This window comes from Protopterus annectens, chromosome 10.part0 (assembly GCF_019279795.1).
Source record: "Protopterus annectens isolate FY-2018-M chromosome 10.part0, PAN1.0, whole genome shotgun sequence".
Taxonomy (NCBI): domain Eukaryota; kingdom Metazoa; phylum Chordata; order Ceratodontiformes; family Protopteridae; genus Protopterus; species Protopterus annectens.
The window spans coordinates 1,036,657,284-1,036,683,442 of NC_056744.1; the positions used below are offsets into that span (position 1 = coordinate 1,036,657,284).

The 26,159-nt window shown below is 38.7% G+C and overlaps 2 protein-coding genes across 3 annotated transcripts in view; one reads left to right on the top strand and one right to left on the bottom strand.

The window, feature by feature from the left end:
• The window catches only part of LRRC53 (leucine rich repeat containing 53), a 66,813-nt gene extending 42,245 nt beyond the window's left edge, over positions 1-24,568 (top strand). The window contains exons 2-3 of the mRNA XM_044085804.1: positions 8,558-9,193; positions 20,167-24,568. Coding sequence (XP_043941739.1) covers positions 8,558-9,193; positions 20,167-22,835 — 3,305 coding nt within the window. The 3' untranslated portion in view covers positions 22,836-24,568. The remainder of the gene's footprint in view (positions 1-8,557; positions 9,194-20,166) is intronic.
• The window catches only part of LOC122813471 (serine/threonine-protein kinase TNNI3K), a 2,121,983-nt gene that overhangs the window by 521,335 nt on the left and 1,574,489 nt on the right, over positions 1-26,159 (bottom strand). The gene's annotated exons all lie outside the window — the stretch shown is intronic.

Consider the following 26,159-nt stretch of genomic DNA (forward strand, 5'->3'; position numbering starts at 1 on the left):
ATGGCATGACATTCTTAACAAAAAAGAGAAAAGATGGATAGTCAAACTCGGTGGGCTTTTCCCACCAGGGCTTAATGACAAAATGTGATTTACTTAAAATGTTTATTTATTATATTTACTTTTCTCAGGTATTCTCACTCCACATTGATGTGTGTTTACACTGTTAACCCAATATGACTTACTGACATCATTACAGTGAATTTTATGAAATCATGTCTAATTGTGCTAACCATTTTTATTCTATACAGCACACATCTTCTTCACCACACCAAGGTAACATTTTATTTTCTTACCAACTGATATTAATGATAGTTTGGTACAGCTTAAGGTGGACAATAATTTTCTTTGCAAACTTTCTTTGTATGCTTTATAACTAATTATTTTTATTTGTAATTTAACTAATGATTTTTCTTCCTTGACAGGAAGTGATGTCATTGCTCACTTATAGGGTATATAAGGAGCAGTTCTTATTTTGTCTTTGTCACTACTGATGAAAGCTTAACAGCTGAAACCGGTCTAGTTTTTGTGTAATAAATTCTATTCATTGGAACCATTCGAGGTGCTGGCTTTACTTTCTGTATTGGTCAAACAAAAAACTCCAACTATTCTCTGTCTCATATTGCCTACTTAGAGGTGATCTCTGCTTGACTTACAAAGCCATGTCTGACCCAGCTCTGTTAGAAATGCTACATCTAAAGAAATCCCAATCTCTCCACACAACACGCTCCAGAGACCTCAACCTCACTACCACAATCAACAGAACGTACTGGAGGGACAGGTTCATAACCCAGAGACTGCCCATGCTATGGAATAGACTTCCCATACATGTCAAGCAGAGCACCTCGCTGACCCTCTTCAAGAGAAATCTTGATGAGTGGATGGGAAATCGAAAATTCACCCCATGGATAACTCCAGTGGCTCTACTCGGCAGAGGCATTGGGAACTAAGGTCGAGTGAAATGATGTCAGGGTAACCCTATGACTAAGCTTGTAAAGGCCTCAGGGCCATTAGCCTAGTACACGCCTATGAACCTATGAAAGAAGTTGCAATTGCAAAGAATAATAAAGAAGATAGTCAGACATCCTTCATAAGGGATGCCAGCAAGAACCTGCTCACCAGTCCACAGGACATCAAAGGCAGATGGAAGGAGTATTTCCAGCAGCTTCTGAATGAAGAAGACCCCACAGAAGCTGTACTTCCCCAGAAACAGCCTATGATGAGAGAAGAAGAAGACCCCACCCAGAAGAAGTAAAAATAGTACTAAGGAAAATGAAGTCAGGGAAAGCAGTAGGCTCAGATGAGATCACAGCAGATATGATATTTTTTTTATTTTTATTTTTATTTTACATTTGTTTACCGGGAAGATCCGACTGGACACAGGTCCATTTTCAGCAGAGGCCCGGGGAGAAAAGCTCCAAATATAACACAATACAGTTCAATACACTACAGTGCAGTACAATACAAGACAGTAGTTGAAAATTCAATAAGGTTCAATAATAGTTGAGCATAATATAGTGAAAAACTTATTCACAGGATAAAAGCCTGGAGTAGCTTGCTATAGTAGCGTGAGCATTCTTAGCAAACAGTATAATATATTAACATAGCTGACTTTATTTAGGTTAGCATAACTTAGCCTGGGGGGGGGGTGACATGGGCATAGCCATTTCTTTAAATAGTATGTTTTGAGAAGTTTTTTGAACTGGTTAGTTGAGGATGTTGAAGTGAGGTGATCTGGGAGAGTATTCCAGCATCTGGCAATGAAGCAGGCAAAGAGAGATTTACCTGCTTCATTTGTGTGTTTGATGATATTTATGTGATTCCGGTGTGCAGATCTTAAGTTTCTGGAGGGTTTATAGGGGCTGATTAATTTTTTAGGGCAGGGGTTTTGTCAGGATGGTAGTAGAGCTTATGCGTGATTGTTAGTTGGTTGAGTTGGAGCAGCTGTGGAAACTCGAGCCAGTTGAGCTGTTTAAGGGCTAGGCAATGATGGGACCTATGGGTGGCTTCGGTAGCGAATTTGGCAGTCTTGTTGTAGCAAGATTCCATCTTGGATAGTTCTGTTTGTTGTAGGTTAGTTAAGATAGGGGAGGCATATAGGAGGATGGATAGTAGATGAGTTCTAGCTATGGTGGCTTTGGTATGTTTGGTCATGTATTGGTGGTTCCTATAAAGGAGTCCCATCTTTTTGATGACCTTTTTAATTGTTTGGGCGATATGGAAGTCAAATTTCAGATTGTTGTCAATTTCAATGCCTAGGAGTTTAGTGTGAGATGTTGGGGTGATAAGGGTGTTATCTTTAGATGTTATGACAAAACTATTGTCTATGGGAGGAGATCTACCAGGGTAGAAGAGAATGAGTTTGTTTTTTTTGGGATTGAGTATAAGCTTAAAATTAGTGAACCATTCTTCAGCTAAGGTAAAGTTTTTTTGGGTTATGGTTTTTAGTTCATTCAGGGTGGGTGCGGCACTTATAAGAGTGGTGTCATCAGCATATTGCACTATAGAGGCAGAGAGTGAAGATGATGCAATTTGATTAGTAAATATTTAAAATAGTAGTGGACCGAGGATGGACCCTTGTGGGCTATAGTTACTGGAAGTAAGGGGGACAGTTGGTTCCTCCATAGGACTGCCTGTTGATGGTTACATAAGTAGTTCCCAAACCAGGATATGGTAGAGGAGCTTATGTTAAGGGTAGCGAGGGTATTCAGGAGCATACTATGGTTGACCATATCAAAGGCATTGGATAAGTCTAGGAATATGGAGGATACTAGTAGACCATTATTTCTGTGGGTATTGACAGTGTCTGAAAATGTGAGCAATGCTGTGGTCGTGCTATGGGAGGGTCTAAAACCATGCTGGGATGAGGATAGCAGGTTGTGTTTTAGGAGGTAGTGCATAAGCTGGGACTGGGCTATTCTCTCTAATATTTTTGATAGGGGAGATAGAATTGATATGGGATGATAGTTTGTGAGTTCATGGGATTGGCCTCCTTTGTGTAAAGGTATAATGTGAGATATTTTCCAAGAGTGGGGTATTTTGCATTCTGTTATTGATCTGTTAATGAGGATGGACACAGGATAGGCTATTGCTTCTGCAGTAATTTGTAGGAATTCTGCAGGTAGGTTTTTAGCTGCTGGAGTTGTTGGTTTAAGTTTTTTGAGGAGCTTAGCAATTGCATTAGTTGTGATTGGGTGTAGAGAGAAACTGGGGAGGTTATTTTCTGCATTGAAAAGGGTGGGGTTGCTAATGTTGTGGAGTTAGTGTTAGTGCTTTGGGTATTGGCAAGGGCTTTGATTGTATCGGTGAAGTATTTGTTAAATTGGGTAGGGATGTTGTCTAGGTTATTTGGTAGTACAGGTGAAGTAGAGGTAGTTTTTCCTGGTTGTAGTAGGTTATTTATTGAGGCCCAAAATTTTTGAAGGTTGTTGTTGTGTTTTTCCTGTAAAGTTTTATAGTAGTTAGCTTTGTCAAGTTTTGTTAGTCATTTGGCTTGGTTACAGAGCTCGTGGTATCTCTGTTTTAAGACAGGGGTTTTATGTTTGTGAAGTTGCAACCAGGCTTTGTCATTCTTTCATTATGGACCTTGTTTCTTTTGATAGCCATGGTGCATGGTTGGTTTTAATTCTAGTGGTTCTAGGTGGGGCATGGGAGTTTAGGATGTTTAAAAAGGTTGAGTTAAAGTACTCTACAGCTTTATCTAGTGTTAGTTGTTTTAAGGGAGTCCAAATGCAACATTTTAGTGAGCTGATTATATCTGGTGCTCTAAAGGTTTTTCTGTTACGTATGACCCTGAGAATGGGCTGATTTGGTTGGTGAGACTGGTGTCTAGCTAAGTATGTTGCTTGATGGTCACTCAGGCTGTCAGGGAGACAGTCTGATTGGTGGGTCTGACTGGGGTCAGTAACTAGTATCCAGTCCAAGACTGACTGCTGTTTAGTGGTATTGTCTATTCTTGTGGGGGTAGATATGACTTGGGTAAACCCATGGAGGTTAATGTGGGTAGAGGAATTTTTGCTGATACATTCTGACCAGTCAGTGTTAAAGTCACCAAAAAGTATGGTTTCTTGTGGAAGGGATGAAGTCAATCATTTGAGAAGATTTTCTAGTACACCAGTATTACTGCCTGGCGGGATATATCCTCCAGCAATAATAATTTGCTTATTGGGGTTAAGTTTTAGTCTGGCTAGGATAAGTTCTATGTCATGCACTTCCTGGGAGTTGCATGCAAATTGTTCTATAGAGCGGTGGCTCTGTTACAGTAATTCCACGCCTCCTCCCTATTTTCCTGTCCTATCTTTGCATATTACACTGTAGCCTGGGGCAGTTATTTCATTGTCGTGATGTTCTAGTTTAAGCCAAGTTTCTGTTAGTACTATGATTTCAGGTTTATATTGGGCTAGTAGGGCATGGAGGTTTAGTGTTTTGTTGAGAATGCTTCTTACATTTATATTTAGAAGGAGAAGAGATGAGGTAGGTCTTACAAATAGAGGATTAGAGTATGTAGAATTAGAGCTATTGCAATTTTTGGGTCCAGGATTTGGGTGCAAGTCGCCACAACATAAGAGTTTTTGGAGTAGGTATAGACAGAATTTATTCAGTTTGTGGAATGTTTTCACTAGTCTACTGGATAAGTGGGGTCTTCTAATGGAGGAGGGGGTGGTTGTATTTAGTGGGTTTTGTAGTGGAGTCAGTTTACCATGGAGGAGGGGGAGTAATGTTAAGTTGTGTGTGGTAGGTGGAGAGGAGAGATAGAAGGAAGAGAGAAGAGAGGGTTAAAGTGAGAATGAGAGGTTGTAGAATGTGCGTTTTGAGGGCAGGGGGTATATTGATTTGTTGAGGGAGAGATTGGGTGTGGATATGAGGGTTAATAGTAGTTGTTTGAGAGCTGTTGTTAAGGGTGTGGTTGTCTGCGTTGGAGTGGGGGATGATAGGTTTGTTTTGATTGGATAATTGGAAGTGAGGAGTGATAGAGGGAGTGGGGCAGCACTGTTTGAGAGAAGCAGGCCAACAAAAACAAACAATCAGCAAGAGAGGTTAGTGAAGTTGCTGCGGGGCAGCTGAAAAATAATCACTATAGTCTGAAGGAATTTATGATGGGTTGACAGGGCATGGAAGTATGAGAGAGATGGAAATGGATAGAGGGGGAGGGCTGTTCAGTGATGTATGAGTTGCTGATTGATGTTCAGTAAGTGGGGAGTGGCTATATTGTAGTTTAAATGTAGCACCAGTGGGGGTGGGTGGGAATAGGGAGCAGGGAGGGGAGCGCAACTAGCGTGAGCACAGCGAGGGTGAGTGGAGCGGGGCTAACACTGACTCCAAGTATTGCCCAGGTTTTTGGTATGTGTGATAGTAGGATTAATCTAGCTTTAAGGCTGTAAATTTTAATTTGTGTTTTACACTAGTGTATGGACAATGTTTTATGCTGTATTTTATAAATTTGCAGGATATTTTGTAACTGTAGTGTATAATTTTACGGGCTATGTGTGGGAGGGCAGAATAAAATTATACTATTCAAGGTGTTTTATTTTGGGTATGAGAGACCTAGGGGAAAACTGGTTAATTTAAACAGGGTTGATAGAACCAAATTATTGTGGGGATAGCCTAAATGGTGCCTTTAGACCCAGGTCAGCTTTACAATACATAGGAATATTTAATAGAACAGCATAAGGTATTAACCTTTTTAAACTGCAGGTCTGACTTCAGAGACATGTGTGCTATTGCACAGTTTCTTAGGGCAGTGTCCTTTTCAAGCAGGAGACTTTTAGTGGGAAAGTCTGAGTGGGTCAGCCTAGAAACAAAATTATTTGAAGTGAGAACTTTATCAGCATATAAAAGGCATATAAAGATGCTGGGTGAGATAGGTGAGAAATGTCTCGTGAGGGTACTAATAGAAGTGTGGAGAGACAGGCATATCCCAGATGACTGGAGAATAAGCATACTTGTGCCAGTGTAAAAAAACAAAGGGGACATCCACAACTGTGGTCAGTACAGAGGCATCAAACTCCTATCACATTGCATGAAATTTCTGGAGAGGGTGACTGATAAATGGATATGCAGAGTAGTAGAATGTAAGATGGGAGATGAGCAGTTTGGATTCAGATCAGGATGCAGCACAATTGCCCCATTGTTTGCAGTGAGATAGATATTTGAGAAGAAGCTAGAGGTGAGGAGAGAGTCCAACTGGGCATTCCTAGACTTGGAGAAAGCATATGACAAGGTCCCAAGAAAGCTGATCTGGGCAGTACAGCGGTGGTTTGAAGTCCTAGAAACATAGAATTAGTGCAGCCTATGTACACGGACCCAATGATTTAAGTATGAATAGTGTTTGGCCTCACAGAGGGGTTCCCAGTGGGAGTGGGTGTACACCAAGGTTCAGCTCGGAGCCCACTGCTGATCATACTGGTGATGGACTACATTAGCAAACAGGTAGGAGGGGGAAGATCAACAAAGCTGCTGTATGCAGATGATGTGGCATTACAGGCAGACTCTAAGCAAGAATTTCAGCAAAAGATAGGAGAATGGAATGCAAAACTGAAGGCACATAGGATGAAACTAAGCACAGATAAGATGGTGGTAATGGCAGCGAACTGGGGAAATCTGAAGAAGCTGAGAATAGAGATAGAAGGGAAGATAGTGGAACAGGTAAACAGCTTCAAGTATCTGGGAGGGGTGGTTGAGGAGAAGGGAAGTCTGAATGAAGAGTTCAAAGCTAGAATCAGAGGGGCTGCAGCCAACTGGCATAGAGTGTCAGGTGTAGTCTATGACTGAAGAATATCAAAGAAGCTGAAAAGTAAGGTGTACAAAACAGTGGTGCAACCAGTACTACTATATGGTATAGAAACCTGGGCAGTAAAGGCAGAGCAGATGAGAAAGCTAGAGGTGATGGAAATTAAGTGCCTGAGAAAGGTGGCAGGATGCCCACTGTGGGACAGACGAAGAAATAAAGACATAAGAGCAGAAGCCAAAGTAGCTCCAATTGCAGAAAAGATCACAGGGAACAGATTACGGTGGTTTGGACATGTGCAGCAAAGCAGATTACAGTCTGGTGAGGAAGATTTGGGACAGCCAGGAAGAAGGTAAGAGGAAGTGAGGACATCGAGCAAAGAGGTGGATGGATTGTGTGTAAGAAGATCTGCAGCAGTCAGGCATGAGTGTTGAAGAAGGCAGGAGTGTGACACTAAGTCGAGAGAGTTGGAGACTGTTAACATGATACCCTGACCCCATGTAGAAAAAAAATGGGAAAATGGGCTGATGATGATGATGAATTAGTGTTGTATAGTAATTGCACTAGCTTTGTGTTACATTATATTCAAAGTGTAAACCACTCTATTAGATGGACATGATGAAGCTCAGGTGAATGTATTTTCTTAAATATAGTTCTGTAGTTGTAGTTCATAGTGTCTTGTCATGTTTTGTTTGTTAGAAGTTAAAAATAAAAAATAAAACCTTTTAACCAAGAACGAGGTTCCACAGGCTGCTAAACGGGTCTTTCAGAAATATTCAAATAAGGGACTAACCTCTAAGCTTTGGGATTGGCTCCTTGTTTTTCCATCTTCCAGATTTTCCTCCAATCAGCTCCCATGGCCTTAGCACCATTGTTTGTAACAGCCTTTAAATAACTGACCTGTTGAATGTAATTTATTAGAACAAGAACACTCGTCCATCTACCTGCTTAACTAAATAAACTACTGGAAACGTCGACAAGGTAGGTCTTTGTTTTTATTTCTCCCACAGGGAGGGTATCAGAGAGAGAGAGAGTCTCCGAGATCTGCTATCTTAAGTGATTTTTATCTGGAATAATCCTTTATACTCTGTTTCCTTTTACACAAATTCTGACTTACTTAGTATATAATGTTGCTCAAAGTCTTGAATTTTTTAATGGTATATCGCTGCTGCTTTAATAACTTATTACATGTCTAAGAAATGTATAAAACCACAGTTGTGTACTATGCTTATAATCAGTGTTGCATTTAAATCACATGCACTTCATAAGTATTTTGTTAGGCATCAACTGTAAATGGTCTCTGTAAAGCTAAGCATACATAACGAACAAGACAAAAAAATACAGTGCTTGAGCATTTAAGAAATATTATAATATATGCAATTATCAGAAGCTACAGTTTCATTCCAGTGTACATCTCTACATAGAAAAACGCATTATATAACTTGACTGCAATTTTGTCTCATTTATCTGTCTTGCTCAGTAACATATAGTATTTGTGCAATCCATCTAAATTACTGTGCATACAAGAGAACATTCAATCATACAGTTAATTATATGGACTAAGTTTGCATTTAAGTCTTCTTTCGTAATATGCTAATTGCTGTTTAAGCTACTTTCCTTAAGAGGAAAATCTATCATTTGAAACCACCTACATTGTTTATAAAATATAATATTCACATTGTGTTTCTGAAACTAAGGATTGCATAAAACAGCTTGTTAACTGGTTGTAAAATGAAACAAATTACAGTACTAAACAATTTTATGTCTTAAGGAAGAAATACTGGGTTATGCTACTATTCTCAGTAACCATTGCATCATTTAATTATGACACAGGAGCTATTGGTCTTACATTTGCAATCCTAAGCGCCCTTCATTGGAAATATCAACATGCTACAGAAGATAGTGGGACAAGTGAAGAATTCTGTCAAATGTCTTTTATTGAGCAGCCAAGTGAGCTTAACCAAGTGAAACAGCACATAATGTCTTTTAATGAACAGCACAGTAAACCTGCCCAAGTTAAACAACATATCGTGACTTCAAATGGACAGCTAAGTAATTCTAGTAATCAGACAATGCATATCACTAAAGGATTTCCTAGCTGTGACTTTACTTGTGAAAATGAAATGAAAAGTATGGCTCTTATAAGCAGTAGAAATGAGCCCGTACATCTGCAGGAGACTCAGAGTCAACAACCACTTAAGTCTATATGCAGAACAAAAGGTACTTCTGCTCTCCTAGCAGCTTGTGAAACAGCTAAGGATTCTGATATTATGGACACTTACTTCATGTGTCTCAACTGTAAACTTGTGCAGTTAATGCCTATGAAATTCCACAAGAATAAAATTATAGAGACTGACACAAGTGTACCTTCAAGAAATACTCACATGATTACAACAAAATTCAAAAGCATTGATGTTCAGCAATTAGGAAAACTAGACACAGGAATGTACCAGGAGATGCCAAAAGAGGGTGAGCACTTTGAATTCCATCTTTATTCTCTGAAAACTCTCTTTCTGACTTTATGACTATTGAATGTCAGTTTTTAATGCAAATTCCATGGGATCTGCTTTTTCCTCTTATAGATTCTATAAGCTTTTGCTTTTAATACTAGTATACAACTGTTGTAAGTCACCTTTTATTTCAGCATTTTTATTCTGTTTTTAACCATGTATATAGTTTAACAGATATTTTTGACTTGTGACCATCATTTCTTAATAGAAGCCATATAGCCATGATATAATGTGTTGCATTTAGGATGTTTTCTTATTCTTTATCTTCCTAATTTTCTTTACAGTTTCCATCTTGCCATATTTGTAATATGTGTTAACACATTCAAATTATTCTTGAGAAGAAATGTGATCATATGTGTCTGCCCTATGTCTGTCTATTCCATTACAGTGTGTTTGCATGGACCTTTGTTGTTGAGTACCCTAGTCTTTGAAAAAAGCCTTTTGTTTTTAATGATTGGCAGTAATATCCAAACTACCAAGTGGAAAGAGCCTCATAATCCATTCTCTGAGTCAGGAAGTCTGGAAAATTAACTGCCTCTAGCCTGTCTCTTTATAATGCAGTTTAGTGGTTCAACAGACCAGTGCTATAATTTTCAATGCCATTGCAATTGTATATACACAGATACGTAGAGAGTGCTTCAGTTCTGACAGCAAATACAATTCCAACACTCATTTCTGGATGCTGGTATTGCAATTAAGACCAATCAGGATGTGCCGATAGTGCTCCTAACACTTTGCTCCAGAGGGAGTTTGCCCGCTTTTGAGTGCTGATCATGCACGTCAAACTTCAGTCAAGGATTTCCCTAAAAGGAACAATTTCAAACTTCTTCGCCATAGCTGACTGTCTAAGAGCTGCTCGTATTTTAGACTCCCAGTCCCTTTTTACAAAGACCAAGTGCTCTCTCACTGTCCTTTGGACAGACCACAAGTCCTATTTGAACATGTGACAAATCATTAAAAAAGTGTCTCACTAATAATCTTATATATCTATATCTATACTTCTATCTGTCTATCTATCTATCTATCTATCTATCTATCTATCTATCTATCTATCTATCTATCTGTCTGTCTGTCTATCTATCTATCTATCTATCTATCTATCTATCTATCTATTTATCTATCTATCTATCTACCTATGTATATTTGTGTGTGTGTAGTACTCTATATCAAAACAGATGAAATATCAACATAAGTAGCATTGACAGATATTGCACATGCTCAGAGGATTAAACTCAGAGTAGGCCAAACCAAAAACAAGGTTTTTGTAGTGGCCAAGCCCCACAGTTCACCCCCACCTACTAATTACATATACTAACTCTGAGATTGCACAGTCTCCAGGGAAAGGGCATATTCCCCTACCCAGGGATAGTCGATCTTGCATACATGTTGATCATCTATTTATGTTGACCAAATAATGTCAACCAAACAGATGTTGCCATATCAAAGCTAACGAACACTCTGGAGTCCAAACCTCGATTCACTCTAGATATAAAGTCCAAATCAAAAAGAGTGTAGAAATGCAAATTTATTATAAGCCGTTAAAACCATACGCTTTTCATCGGCTCACAGTCCGACTTCTTCAGAAAGATCAAATAAGCAAAGAGTGCCTCCCCCTCATCAAGACATTTAAACAACTCACTAATTGAGAATAACAAATCACATGTTTGAAACTCCTCAGGTTTAAAGCCCAGCACTAAAAAAAGTACTAAAAATGCTGTGAACAATTAAATGCTTATGGAAGGGCAATACAAAACCAAACATTAAAAGCATCTCACAGAGAAAAAACAAGTTACTAAAAGACAATATATACATACACACTTATAAAATCTAGAACCTTTAAAGATAAATGAAATAATTTCTAACAACTGTGAGATGCACCCACTAGCAAGTGGGAAACTTAAAAAATAAAATAGAATAAAAATGAAAGGAGAAACCAACACTACTATTTGCTGTCATACCCCACGGAAATAAATAACCTCGCACTAGAAAGCGAATTCATGCTCTCCGTTAAAAATTGGTGCAGCTAACTTCTGTATCAGTGATATCCCAAATCTGTACAACCTGGTAGTGTTTCTCAAAACATGTGCTTAACCTGTCTTGATGCTGCTGCTCTATGACAGGTGTGTGTTACCAACATAATGGTATGACGAATTCACGCTCTCCGTTAAAAATTGATACAGCTGAATTCTGTATCGACGATGTCCCATGTCTACAATAGGTAATAATATTTCTCGATGCATATATACATAGTCAGTCTTGATGTTACTGCCCTATAACAGGTATATATTACCAACACGGCAGTATAGTTGGTGTCATCTGACCGCCACCCTGTTCCAAAATATTGGACCCTCAGTTGGAAGGCTAGTTCCCACTGACTCTCACCCTTATCTATGCTGATGGTTGAACAACTCACCAGGCTACCTAGATGACACTGGGTATAATACCAGTCTCCGAAAGGATGATCCGACGAGAGGCGGACCAAGCTATAAACTCTAGTCCATACTCCCTGCCATTTAACCAGTACCTCCTGACCGCCTGACTATCCAATGCTAATCCAGTGGGCATCTATTCAAATTTCGTAGTACAATACTGGTCTGGAGTGAATTTGCAGGCACCCATGCATTGATCTAGGTTGGTTTTGATGAGGGTCATGGGGGTGCCCTGTTTCATGTGAATTGGAAGCTTGTTACAGAGAAGTGCCAGTCTCTGAGAGATGTATCTATCTCTCCAGCATGACCTGTTCATTTCAGAGGCTAGGTTAAGATCCCTGGAGTAAGTGACCCTCATGCAGTTTGATTTACGAATGTGGAGAATTTCCATCAGAGCCGGGTCAGAGACTGCCCTGTAAGCCAGGCACTGGTCACCCCTTAGCAACCTGTAGAAGGCAGAATACAGTGACAGGGCTTTCAGTCTTTCTGTGTAAGACTTGTTTTGTGTACCCTGTAATTTCTTGGTGAGAAACCTCTGTGGCCTCTCCAATTGTTGCAGGTGTCTGGTGAGGTACATACAAAAGGAAGCATTATACTCAATTATTGGTCTGATGACGGCTGAGTATAATGGAATTATAACTTCCTTACATCTAGATATGATGTCTTTACTTATAAGATGTGCCACACATAAGGATTTCCTTACTACCAGGGATACGTGGTGGTCAAAGTTCAGTTTCCTATCAACCTGAGTACCCAGATCATGTATCACTGGGTCTACACTTGGGGGGGGGGGTGCTGTCTATAATGTAATTAGCAGGGATGTCAGCTTTCCTAAAGGGAATAATAATGCATTTTTTACATTTAGCTTTACTCTGTGGCTTTGGCACCAATCATTTCTCTGTGTTAACCCTGTCTGCAGTATATTAACATCATTGGGGGTCTCAGTGATTGCTCCCAATTTGCAATCTTCAGAAGTTTGCCCGGACTTCTAAGAAATAAATTCCAAACAGTTAGGGGCCCAGCACAGAACCCTGTGGTATGCCACAAGTGACTGGTCTTTTTCTAGAGGTGAAGTCACCCACTTTTACAGTATGTGTCCTGTCGGCGAGCATTTGGTAAAGTAGGGGTTAATTCCCAATTGGGAGAGTTTCTCTATAATACCTGTGTGAGGGATTGTGTCATATGCTTTGACTAGATCAAGATAGGTGGTATGTACTGTCTTTCCCTTGTCCAGGGTCTTGGTGACTTTCTTGAAGAAGTCAACCATGTTTAACAGGCATTATCTACCTTTAACAAATCCAAGCTGTGTTGGGTGCAGAGTTTGGAGATTACCTGTGTCCTTGTTAATAAGGTCCATAATGATTTTTCCATGGCCTTGCATATGAGGCTAGCCAAGCTTATGGGCCTATAATTTCCAGGGTTGGTTGATGGTCCCTCATTGTGTAGAAGGATTACTGTTGCTGTCCTCCATTCCACTGGGACATAGCCAGTTCACAGGCTGTGGTTAAACAGGGATCCAAGTGGGTCTAGGTCATGTTTTAAGTTGTTTAAAAGGCAACTTGGGGATGTTGTCTGGTCCCATTGATGCCATGTTTATGGCCTTAGAGAGCACCAAGATGACCTGATGTCTTGAGATTACAGGTTGAAGAATGGTGGCAGGTATACTTTGGGGGATGACTGGAGGGGACAAGAGGGGTGAAGTTTGCTCCAAATCTATCAACTTGAAGGTTGGCTATTACCTCAAGAGGAGTATGGGTGGTGCGATCCACAACCAGTTAATTGCATAGCTGGGTATTCCCTTTTAGATTTTGTATGTAGTTAAAGAATGCCTTGTGATTATCCTTAGCTAGGGAGGCTATTTTTGCTTGATAATTAGCTTTGGCGGACTTGACAAGATCTCTAATTTGTTTTTTTAAGCTAGAGAGGGATTTCTTCCCCTGCTGAACCAGTTTCCTCTTGCTCTTGGACATTAGTTTATTTCCCTTGTCGTATAGCCTGTTTCTACTAGGGGTCCACCAGGGTGGCTTGTTTTTTTTTTTTTTGGAAAGACCTGGTTTTAATCCAGTCAGGTACAGCCAATTCTATACAACTGCTTAAGTGGTTACACAGGACATTGGTGTACACCACTGCATAGGAGTCCATGCTATCTGCATTTAAGGAGGCTTTGAAACTTCTTATATCATCACTTAGTAGAAGGCAGTTTGTCTCTGAAAGGTTCTTAAGCATTGTTGAGATTGATGGGGTATCTGGTGTTATAACTACATCAGATAAGATTGATTTATGGTCTGATCTTACCAGGGAGAACATCACACAGATGAGGGTACAATGCTCTCTCATGTTAGTTAGTACTATGTCCAAGACATTTGAACCTTTTGTGGGTGTGCTGACTAGCTGTTCCAGAGCATTTGCATTGTCCAAGAACCTCTGAGCCAGCATGTCTGTGATTGTACATGTTTCCCAGATGAATGTAGGAGAATTAAAATCACCCATAAGTAAGGTTTTATGCTGTATGGCAAGTGACACCAGTAAGTCCAGGTATGGAGTATGCTTTTCCTGTTTCATGTTGTGGGACCTTTAGCTAGCTATGATGTGGTAGGGTACTTACCAGTCTCGAAGATCAATACACCTCCTCCTTTGGTTCTTTTACACTCCCATGGTCTGAATGTATGGAAGGCATTATAGTCCTGCATGACCATGGTGCTTTCTGTGCCTTTGAACCATGTCTCAGTGACTGCATAGATGTCAACATCTTCTAAAATGAGGAATGCTTCCAAGGAGTGTCGTTTTTTGTTTAGAGTCATTAAGTAGCAGTACCTTGAGTTTCTCTAGAGAGGATTTTGTTATTTTGGGAGGTTGGTTATTTTGACACTGCTTAAATATGGCACAATAGAGGTGGCTATTGCCTTTGCCAGTATCTGAAATCCTAGAGGATACAAATGCAGAATATCTCTGGAAAAGCAGCAAGGCCTGTCCACCATGTCTTCCCAGGCTGACAGATATTGGATCCCCTTGGACTGACAACAGAAACTAAGCCAAGTGTTAAAGTCAATCATTTTTTGTTTGTATTGTGGCATCATCCTTGGAGAAGGTAGAATGCTGCTTAAGGCTAGGCTTATACCTGCCTGTGACACATAATCTGAAAGCTCAGTCATGTCTCTCTTCATGTAGTCCAGTAAGGTTTGTCTCATGTCATTCACTCCCCACATGGACTATGACAGAGTTATACCAATACTTGTGGTTGAATGACTTGAATGTTTGAGTGACTTAATGGATACTTGCACCTGACAGGCAGCTAACCATAACCCATTCCTTATCCAGCCTGGTGAGGATTTGTGCTGTTGCGCCTTATGTGCTTATTTGTTGAGACACTTGTGTGTGTGTTATTATGTATTGTTGTTACTTTTTGCATTGTTATGTGTGCACATGGTTTCCATTTAGGAGTCCTCTGATCTTTTGGTAAGTTATTAGTGAGTACCTCCGCATTTGTGGGTTTTGCTTATTTCAGGAGTAAGTGTTTGTCACTATACATGAGACAATTGCTACATTGACGTAGGATGCCCATGTCTGTCAGGCTGGCCAAAGAGATGATGGGGAACTGCCTGTCCGTGATAGCAGGCTCTTACAGTATGTTTTGTTAGGGAAGGGAATGGGTTAATTTGACAGGACTGTGTTGGTAGTGCTGAGACTACAAGACGGCCCTATACTTTGTGTAGGCTAACGTTGATCAATAAGGCATTGATGCTCAGTGTGCAACTGAGTTGCTCCTAAAGCAGCAGAAAATCTTGGAAGGGTTTAACTGACAGCTGTTTTAGGAAAAACTGAGCTTCTAGGTGTTTGCATCTACACAGGACACTGCTAACTGCACAACTATAAGGCTTAAATATGAGCAAAAAGAAACAAATTTTAAGCTAACAACAATCAGGAAAGCACACAATAAGCCTTTCACCAGCAATCCCCAACTCAGACAGGTTAGACAGCACATCTCTGCCATCATGGTGCAGAAAAACACCGTGTTAATGTAGAATAACTGGTTTGGAGCTCAAGTGTAACAAGAGCACACAAACTACTTATAACAGCCCTACAACTAACAGGTACAATGTAAAACAGTGCAAGTAACTACTTAAAACAGCAGTAGACAGTACAGCTAAAGTACAGTCACAGTATATAAGCGAAGTGTAAGGAAATGCTTCTCCTTTTTGTGTTTCCCAAATAGACCAGGTAAACACGTACTGCCACTAGATGAATAATTCCAGTCCTGCTAATATAAAAGCACAGTAAAGGAGTGTCGGGAGTGAAATGTTATCACAAACAAACTTGAAAGATACAAAATACTACTACAACCAAACTTAAAGATATGGCTTTAGCAGTGTACTTTAAACAGCTTATAAAAGTGAGATGAGTCAATAAAAGTACTTCACTTTGAATAAAAGACTCAATAACCACTCAGATTGTACAGACTATATAAATGCACTAAAAACAAGATAAGCCCTCCAGCCAATAGAACTACATGTGTTTCCCTAGCCTAAAAAGACCAGACTGTCTCCCAGTGTCCTAGACAGAAAATCCATTGACCTCTTGATGTAAAAACAAGTGCTTGCTAGAGTGTAAAAAGACACTAGATTATCCAACAGCTAGCCTGATAATGAATTCAGATCAAGTAAGTCAGTAGAACAGACAATGAGAAGCACAATGCACTTTTTCAATACAAGCACAGGGAAAGGCAAATAAATAGTTCAGTATATCAACAGCAGTTTAGAAAGGGAGGAGCTTATTAAGCTCAGTTTATGGTAGGGGTGGACAGCTTAAAATCATTAGGTTTAAAAAGCACATCAGTAAAAGGGAGGGTGTGTGGCAAACACTAGCAGGGAATCACCAGGAGTGCTTTAGTTTATACAGGCTTGACACCTTTTCAGCAAAAGACAAAGGGCCAAAAATTCACTCTGTATTTAAGTATCACCCAAGAGACATTTACCCAATGAAAAAACATATGAAATGTGCAGCCTAGATAATTTTAGTGTCTGTCTCTCACACTGGGCCAAGCAGATTTCTTTAAACAGAAAATAAAATGGAGTAGGTAATGCCTGGCCCACTAGGTAAGGCTAGCTAATCTAGGTTATAGTCATGGGTTCATTCATCTATACAATGGAGTTATCCAGATGTGTCCCAAAATATGTTCTTTGGCATGGTGTCAGAGATGCTGGAAACAACAGCTGTAGTAATATCATTTATATCATATGTTCTCCCTGTCCAAAAGAAAGAAAAAATACTGAATACAAATCATCAGCTGAGGAGCCTGGAGAGATCATTTTTTCATGTCAAATGCCACTGGGTCTATTCACTCTGGACAATGATTAGTAACTAATTGTATAGTGCCTTGGACATTGTATTCTTTCAAAACTCAAAAACTTCCCTTGGCAATACCCAGACATCTTTGTCCTCAGCTAATTCCTTTCCAATTTCACTATAACAGAGATGACTAGGGGTTGACAATCGCTTTAGTCACTTTAGTGATAACATCAAGACTTCTATAAAATCTGGTGGTTTGCCTATAAATTTCAAGTGTATTGATAACCTGACTATCAAATATACAGTTTTATGCATACAGGTAAGTTTAAAACATAAGTTGGCCACAATTAATTGAAGCATTCCTAGAACATACAACAGCAACCTTAGTCAGCATCCCCTGAAGAATGTCACAGATGTGTGAGCTCTGGCTGCTTTGCAAACTCACAGTAATGCATAGCCATAGTAAATTAAAGCTTTTGTTGTAGCACATTAGGGGATTGTCTTCTTAATGTAGGGGGCAATGCAGCCCATTCATTCAGCTCTAATGTAGCCCATCAAAGAGCACTACATGCAGTTCAGAAGTCAAAAAAGAAACAGAACAATTAAAAATGATCAAAAGAGGAAATTACCGTTATTTATGACACTGAAAAAACACTTATGAATAGAAGCTGATGAATTTGATCTATGTTAATTAGAGGAAGGACAGTTAGAAGGAAGAAAAGCCAATACGTTTTATGTTTAGACTGCTTGTACAGTTGAAAATGATATGAATCCTATGAAAGGAATAAGCTGAAAGATAGACAGAGGGCCAGAATTAGAGAAGTGTCTCTTCAGAGAAAAGTAAAGATCTTTCTAGCTCTTGATGTCAAGTGTCATCATCCATTCTCCAGTCTGCTTTCCTTGAGCTCATTAAGACCAGTGGTACAAGTTGGAGGGACATATGCAAGGCAGGTCTCCAAAAATGATCAAGGTATAGTTCTACTGACTAAACTGAGTGGGAAAATGGCTGGCTGCGTTGTACAGAGTGATGAAGCCCTGACTACAACCTAGGAGCCCTGAGATCACCTAGTGTAGCTTTAGTATTGGAGGAGAACAGCAGGGGATGGTGGGACTGCGTAGGTGGTATTGGCTCATCCATCCTGGAGGGAGACAGGTGCTCTCACCTGCTGCAGTGCTAATATCTACTGCAGGAAAAGCTACATGGTGTGCAGTATTATGAATCAATGATTTAAAGCTACATGGCATGCAGTATTATGAACCAACGATTTGTACCTGGCTCTCCCAGGCTGTATCCACTCAGCATCTTTCATAGGGAAAGTATTAGAAAGTGCATCCACAAGAGTAGGCTCTCACATCAGCTGCTAGGGGAGATGTCAGCTAAGAAAATAGAAATACCTCTCATGGCTGTCTGGGTGACTACAGCTCCATAATCTGTCTCACACCAATGATGGAAAATTAATTAGCAGTGAAAACATTAACCTCATAGTGCCCAATACAGGGGAAGTAAATTAATCACTCCCTCAATATGTATATTTATTAGGTTCAGATGTCTGCTGTACTAGAACACTTTAGCTACAAATATGAATGTTTATGTAGCTAAAGGCTATGGGATTGCATACTTGGAAGATGCACACTGTCACTAATGCTGTAACCAAAAACAAAATAGATTAATTACCCATTACATCTGCTCTTACCTAAAATTATGACATCATTTTAACATGTTCTGCATTTCCACACATACTGATTATATCAGGTATTAGAGTACAGTGTTACAAACTGTGGCATGAATCAGTGAATACCGACTGGCCTGGCATATTACCCTTAATTCAGTCTTCAGGAGACAATATTCCTAAGGAGAAACATTTAAATCTCTCTTTGGGCAAGATAAAATCATTATAGTAAGCAGCAGTTCTGAGAGCTTATTTATTTGCTTCATAGGTTCATAGGTAAGTACTAGGCTAGTTGCCCTTGTGGGCCATTTTAAGGCTAGACAGTTTCTCTTTTTGTGCTTAAAATAACCTATCCCATTTGGTTATAGACTGGCCTTGCCCATCTCATGGTTGATAATTATATATTACCTCTAATGAAAATAATTGGCATCACACCATAGACAATTTGAGGGGACACATGCATGGAATAAAGAATTTAGGAGCTGTCTCTGTCCATTAGTAGTACAGGAGGCAGTCCTGGGGTACATTTTCTGTTTCCTTTCCATAGATCTAAGTTGTACTTGAATATGGACAGAGGTGAACTTTGTGTTATGTGTATGGGGAGTCTGTTTCTGAGCAGTGATATCCTCTGAGCCATATACCTATCCCTCCAACCCATTTTGTTGATGTTGAGTAAGAGGTTTAGTTCCTTAGAGTAAGTATTTTGATGCCATTTGAATTTCTGATGTGCAGTAAATCCATCAGTAATTGGTCAGAGCCTGGCTTGTATGCCAGACACAGATTATCTCTTAGCAGTCTGTAGGATACTGAGTATAGTGAAAGGGCTTTGAGAAGCTCCATATAGGACATGTTATTTAGGCCTAATATCCTTTAAGTAAGGTATCTCTGTGGGCGTTCAAGTTATTACATGTGTCTGGACAGATACATGCCAAAGGGGGCATTATATTCAATGACTGGCCTAATGGTGACTGAGTAAAAGGGGATAATGACATCTCTAGATCTAGATACAATCCCTTTGTTTTTAAACTGTGCTGTACAGAAGGATGTTCTTACAACAAAGGATGCATGTTGGTCAAAAGTTAGATCACTGCCCACATAAGTTCCCAAATACTAAACAATTGGGTGAACTCTCAGGGGCATTTTGTCAGTGTGTTATTTCCTGGGGATAGATGACTTCCCAAAGGATAGAATAATGTGTTTTTTTGGCATTTAGTTTCAGTCAACGATTTTAGTAGCAGTTATTTCATTGAGACAAACCTTCCTTCAGGATGGCAAATTCATTTGGGGATTCAGTGACTGCTCCTAGCTTGCAGTCATCTGCAAACTTAGACAGCCAGGCACCTTTGATACTGACATTTACTTCAGAAAAGTGGAGTACAGGATACTCTCTCAGCCATTGATGAAACAGCTGCTTCATTACTATACAGAGGAAAGGAAAGGAAATTAATTTAGCATGCCATGGTAAATTTCTAAAGTTATATCAACCTAAATATTTTTAAAGAAGTATTTCATTTTTTTCAAATATTATTTCTATGTTTTCTCAGCAGGATACATGAATAAGAAAGAAACATCCCAGATCCATCAATATGAAAATGCTAATACTAATCCATTGGAAGTAAAAGAAAGATGCAATTCTACCAAACAAAATAAGCATATGAATGTGAACTCTAAGGAAGAGGAGCGTTTTCCGGAAAATGAAGTACTCCAGCATGATCAGGCAACAAAAGATACTGCAATAACTAATAACAAAACTCTTATCTTTAAATGCATACACTGCAATAAATTACAGAAACAGCTGAGGCCAATAGAAGGAGTTAAAGTTAAACCTATCAAGACTAGTAATTGTAGTAAAACTTCGAATGCAGTCCCAATTTTAAACTTTACAGAAGAATCAATGATGTACCCAGTTAAAGCTGTACCACCAAGGAAGAGTGTCCATTTTGATTTGCCTGAAAGTGAGATTGAACAAAATGTAGAACAAAGCATTAAGAAATGGAAAACATTTCAGTCAAAACATTTGATCAGGAAAAGTCCCAAAGCTCATGACAACACTTTACAGGGGTTTGAAGAGAATGATCAATCTGATCTTTCAATTAAAAAGAAACAGAGAACTGAAAAGCCAGATGAAAAATCTGAAAAAGATAGTGCTAGTATAACTGAGGCAAATGATCTGCTCACAGTAAAACTGAATCTACATCCATTTCGCAAAGTGCGAGTTTATCCTACTGAAATTGTAAAAAAACATCCAACCTCAAGTGATTCAAGCAAACCCAATCAACATAGTTTGCATAGTAAGAAAAGAGCACCAACTGCATCCAACAGTATGGCAAGTGCAAAGGCAAAAATAAGAGATGATCATTGCAATATGGAGTCTGAAGCCAAAATTGTGGAACATGGCAATACTAATGTTACTACACGGATCAGTGGTCTCCCACGTGCTCCATCAAAAGCGAAACATAAAAAGAGTACCACTGTAAGACTAAATATCTCAGATGGAAGTCTGGCACATGATGATCAAAATATGACACAGTGTTCAAAAACTACAGAAGGTGCCTGCATTATGAATAACACCAATGTCCAACATACAGCTACATTCTCAGATGTAACAAACGCTAAAAAGACATCATCAGAGGTGGCCTCTAACATTAATGGTAAAGATGAAGCAAGAGAGAAAAGTAAAGAGGGATTCGTTATGACAGCACCCCACAAAGAGGATACTAATGCAGTTGTAAGTTCTTTAGTGGTACCTAATGGAAATCGTCAGCAAAACCTTGAACCTAATGCAGAGACAAATGGATATGTCAACACCATGAAAGGAACAATGCAGCAAATGGAAAAACACAGAATTTACAATGACACAAGTGTAAGTGAGACTGGCAGATCTGAAACTGGAATCAGTAAAAAACAGTGTAATACAAGTTTAGACTTGGAAACTCCGGGGAGTCAGCTAGGTTCAGGTACTGTTCAAGGAAATGGGGACCCAGAGGCAGAAGAAAAAGAAGAAAAACATTCTAAACTTCACACTGCCATAGAAAGTGTAGAAAGTGCTGCTGAAAGGCCATGTAATAGTACTGAAGGTATAGCTCCAAATGGAGCAGAAGAAATCCACAGAGTGACCAGCAATGAAAAGACTGACAGACTACCTGAAAAAGACAACAAGGATGAAACAGAGAACGTTGGATCCATGATACCTCAGTATTTAGACCAAATGCAACCTATGTTCCTGAATGAAATTTCTAAAACAACAGGCATTACTGGAGATGTAAACCACACTAGGGCATTTAATTCTGCTGGACGTCAACATAATATAACACAGCAATATACTGAATCAACATTTGTGAGTGCAGAAAATGTTACAGTGCATCAGGAACAAGCAAATCCTAATATGCCACATAAAGAAAGTTTAGTAGTTTCACAACAGGTAGTAAACTCTAGTATAATAATAGAAGAAGGGACAACTAAAGAACTCAATAATTCAGCAGTGATAGTAAGGAGTAATGGACTATGCAGTGAGACTGTCCAGTGTCTTTCTATTTTAGATAAGGCAGAAAGAAATGCAATAGGCAATACAGCTACATTTCCAGAGGCAAAGTCTACTATCAATAATCATAAAAATCTAGGCTTGAAATCATATATAGCTAATAATGAAACAAATGATAAAATCAGCACAAACAGGGAACAGAATCATAATGGTTTACAAACCATAGATATCAGTAAAGTGGTCTCCGGGGAATGTGCAAACAAGACAAATGGTTGTGAAACCAAAGATGATAAAACTTCTGTCAGAATGATGAATTATTCACAAGAGAGTCCGACAAGCCAGGAACTGATTCCATCTCTAATTGAAAAGACCTCAGATAAAACAGAGGTCAATAACACAAATAACATTCTTCCTCCAGTTCCCAGCCCAGATGACACACAAAGCAGCCAAAACAACACAAACAATAACAGTGCTTCATTGATTACTTTACTAATAAGCACTCCTAGCTATACAGAAATGTCTAAAATAATCATTTCAAATGAAAGCAAGCAAGATACTCCTGCGGAAGACTGCATTAGAACATTCAGTACTGTGATTCAGGATGTGAATAAAGAAAACCTTTTACACAAATTACATAGTGTTAATGCAGACGGGAAGAAAATTTGCTTGGTACTTCCAGAGAAAACAAATTCAAATTCTACAACACATCGTCAGTACAGCAGAAAGATTAAATGATTTGATATTTTCTTTCTTATTAGTGATGGCTTAATATAAGCTTAGTAATGATTACTTTTTATTGAACACCAACTTAGTCAGGTCCAATGCCATTCTAGTTCTGCAGCCAGCTTTAAAGAGAAAGCTGTAGTCAAAAAAGAGTATAAACAGATAAGCTTCCTTATGATACTGTAATCAATCATACCTCTTAACTGTTCAGCTTTTCAGAGAATGCCCAGATTTTTGCTTCGTATTTTGGTCTGTCCCTCATAAAATTTGTTGTATTCAGGCAAGTCACAGAGGAGTGAATTTACTTAATAATGACAAACATTTGAGTTTCAGACTTCACATCCTTTTGCAAAATACATGTTAATGCAAAACCTGTTATGCAAACAACTTTCTAAGTTTATAAGACCGCTATACGTTTATAAGACCGGTATTTAAAATTTGTCCCTATTTTGTACCTTTGTCCCACCATTATTTTTGGCTTTGTCAAGATTTCGTCTACTAAGAGATTGAGAGTTACATAATCAATATATTATTTCTTTTTTTTTGCGTGGTAAAAGATCCACTGCTAAAAGTGTCCAGGCTTTAAAGGATTAAGTATGATTATGTTTATTTTACTGAGAGCCATTCAGTTCCTGAAATCATGGAACATTGTTAAAACATTCTGGACTTTAGCATTTACATAGAAATACAATGCAGGCTTACAAGCTGAATGACTCACAAAAGAACATTTAAGACATAAAGGACAACCACTTGTTAATATCTGAATACTTGCTACCAGTTTATTAACTTTAAAGAAATGCCACTATTTTAATGGCATGTAATTGTTACTAAGTGAACATTTTAAAAAGTTCTTTCTGCAACTGACATTTCATTCTGATAATGACTACTTACATAATATTACATTTTTTTCAATGTAACAGCAGGGTAGAGTACTTTACAAAACGACTGACAAATCCTATCATTTTGCCTTGCTTGTTCACGGAACAAGCATAATAAATAGCAACATTTCAGCCCACTGCCTTATCAAAGAAGTAAACATGTCAATGCTTTTTATCACTCATGTACCTAGATTAAAAAAAGACCTATGAAACTACATACTTATGTCATGACATTTTATATTCAGTGCTACCACCATCTAATGCAATGGCCAGGCACATTGAATTCCAAAAAGCATTAATTTCTTCCTATACTTCCAGAGATTTGTAATATCTGGCAGAGACCTGCTGTACCCTGCATTTTAATGTCATTTGCCTGTGATTGTTGTTAAGAAAATATGCATACTTCACCCTGCTAGAGCAGCACTGAGTATTAAACCACCTGTAAGTAGTGTATTTCAATGATATGACTCCCTGTAATGTGCAAGATTGTCATGGATTCAATGTCATATGACAGCTGTGACCAATGAGATGCTTTATAAAACAGTGCAGAACTGCAGTGAGAAGATAATACTTGCTGGTGTAACTATATGGCAAAGAAGTTTTTCCTATGGTGAATTATAGGACTGTAAATACATTTAGTGTCCACAATGCAACACTCACTTTTATTAACATTGTTTGTGGTAGGGAACATCACGGCATTCTCATTCTAATGCCTTCATTCCTGTGATGTAACCAATAAAGTATTTACTGCATCACATGTCTCACAATGAGTTTCAACAATAATTCCATTAAGTTATTTATTTTATGAGGTGTACCCCTGCATGTAAGACTTGTATACTACATGGAAATACTTCTAGTCCAAACAAAGCCAGGTAACTTAAAATTTCCTAAGAATTAATTTTCCAATACATCATATCATTTCATTGCAAAGTGTATGCATATATATATATATATATATATATATATATATATATATATATATATATATATATATATATATATATATGTATTATACACACACACACACACACACACACACACACACACACACGCACACACACACACACACACACACACACACACACACACACACACACACACACACACACACACACGCACACACATGCACACACACACACACATGCACACACAAACACACACACACACACACCACACAAAGTCACACACACACAACACACTTGCATGTGCCCACACACACACACACACACACACACACACACACACACACACACACACATATCCACACACATGCACACAGACACACACGCAAACACACACACACACACACACACACACACACACACACACACACGCACACACACACACACACACACACACACACACACACACACACACACAATCACAATTTCATTTAAAAAGACAGCTGGCATGTCTTTGGGTTATAGAAAGAAAGTGAAGAACCTAGTAGACATTGTACAGAAATGCAGAATCCACAAAGTACCCTGCCAAGAAATAAACCAGAAAACCAAGTGATTGCTGTTTTTAAAATAACTAACATTTATAAGAACCTAAGGCAGAAATGGCGCTATCTTTGAAGTGAGGTCTGAGCTTGAAATATTTGTGACAGTGCCTACAGCAGATAAAACTTAGTTCAACATTCAAGTAAAATGAAATAGTAAGCCCACTGCATCTCTTTCTTGAAATTAATATTGCTAGAAATGTTCACTAAATGACATATATTGCACATTCTAGTCACTCAAATGATAACATGTCAGTAGTCACACTTGGCCTAGCATGTATTTGTTACATGAAATTAACTGACCAACACATTATCCCTTACATTATGGGATATCTTTAATTTAGTGCAGAGTCACAAGCACGGATGTCTTTCTCTGAAGCTCTTCAGTACCAGCCTAATCTGATGCTTAAGGATTTTAATAACTTCAAGTGACTTCCCTCAAGAAATGACATTCCACTGTTGCTGCTTGTATTTTAAGCTACAGGTGTCCTTCATAATACATTGCATTCAGTTTTTCTGGCAGAGTTTAAAAGTATTCTTTCAACTAAGAAGAAATATCATGAAGTGATTCCACACTGGCACCCCTGGAACTGCAGGCCTTGGACTTTGATGCAATGAAAACTAAGCCTAATACTTTTTCACAGGCATAATTACATTGGGCTACTACATTACAACTGATATTATTTTCCTTATGTGAAATGCATATATTTATAATTCTGAAAGGATTGGTTTATGGTATTAATATCTATGGCTTTTGGCTTCTCACATTGCACACAGGCAAAGTGCATACATTCTTGCCTTTGAGCACTTCTTTTCTGAGCACATCTGTGAAAGAATACATTTCATAGAAATACTACAGTTGAAAATTGAACTGATTCACATGGGCTTCTTGATTATTTTGTATACTGTACAATTACTCATAACTAAATGCTCTAGCTAAGCAAAATAGATAAGTAT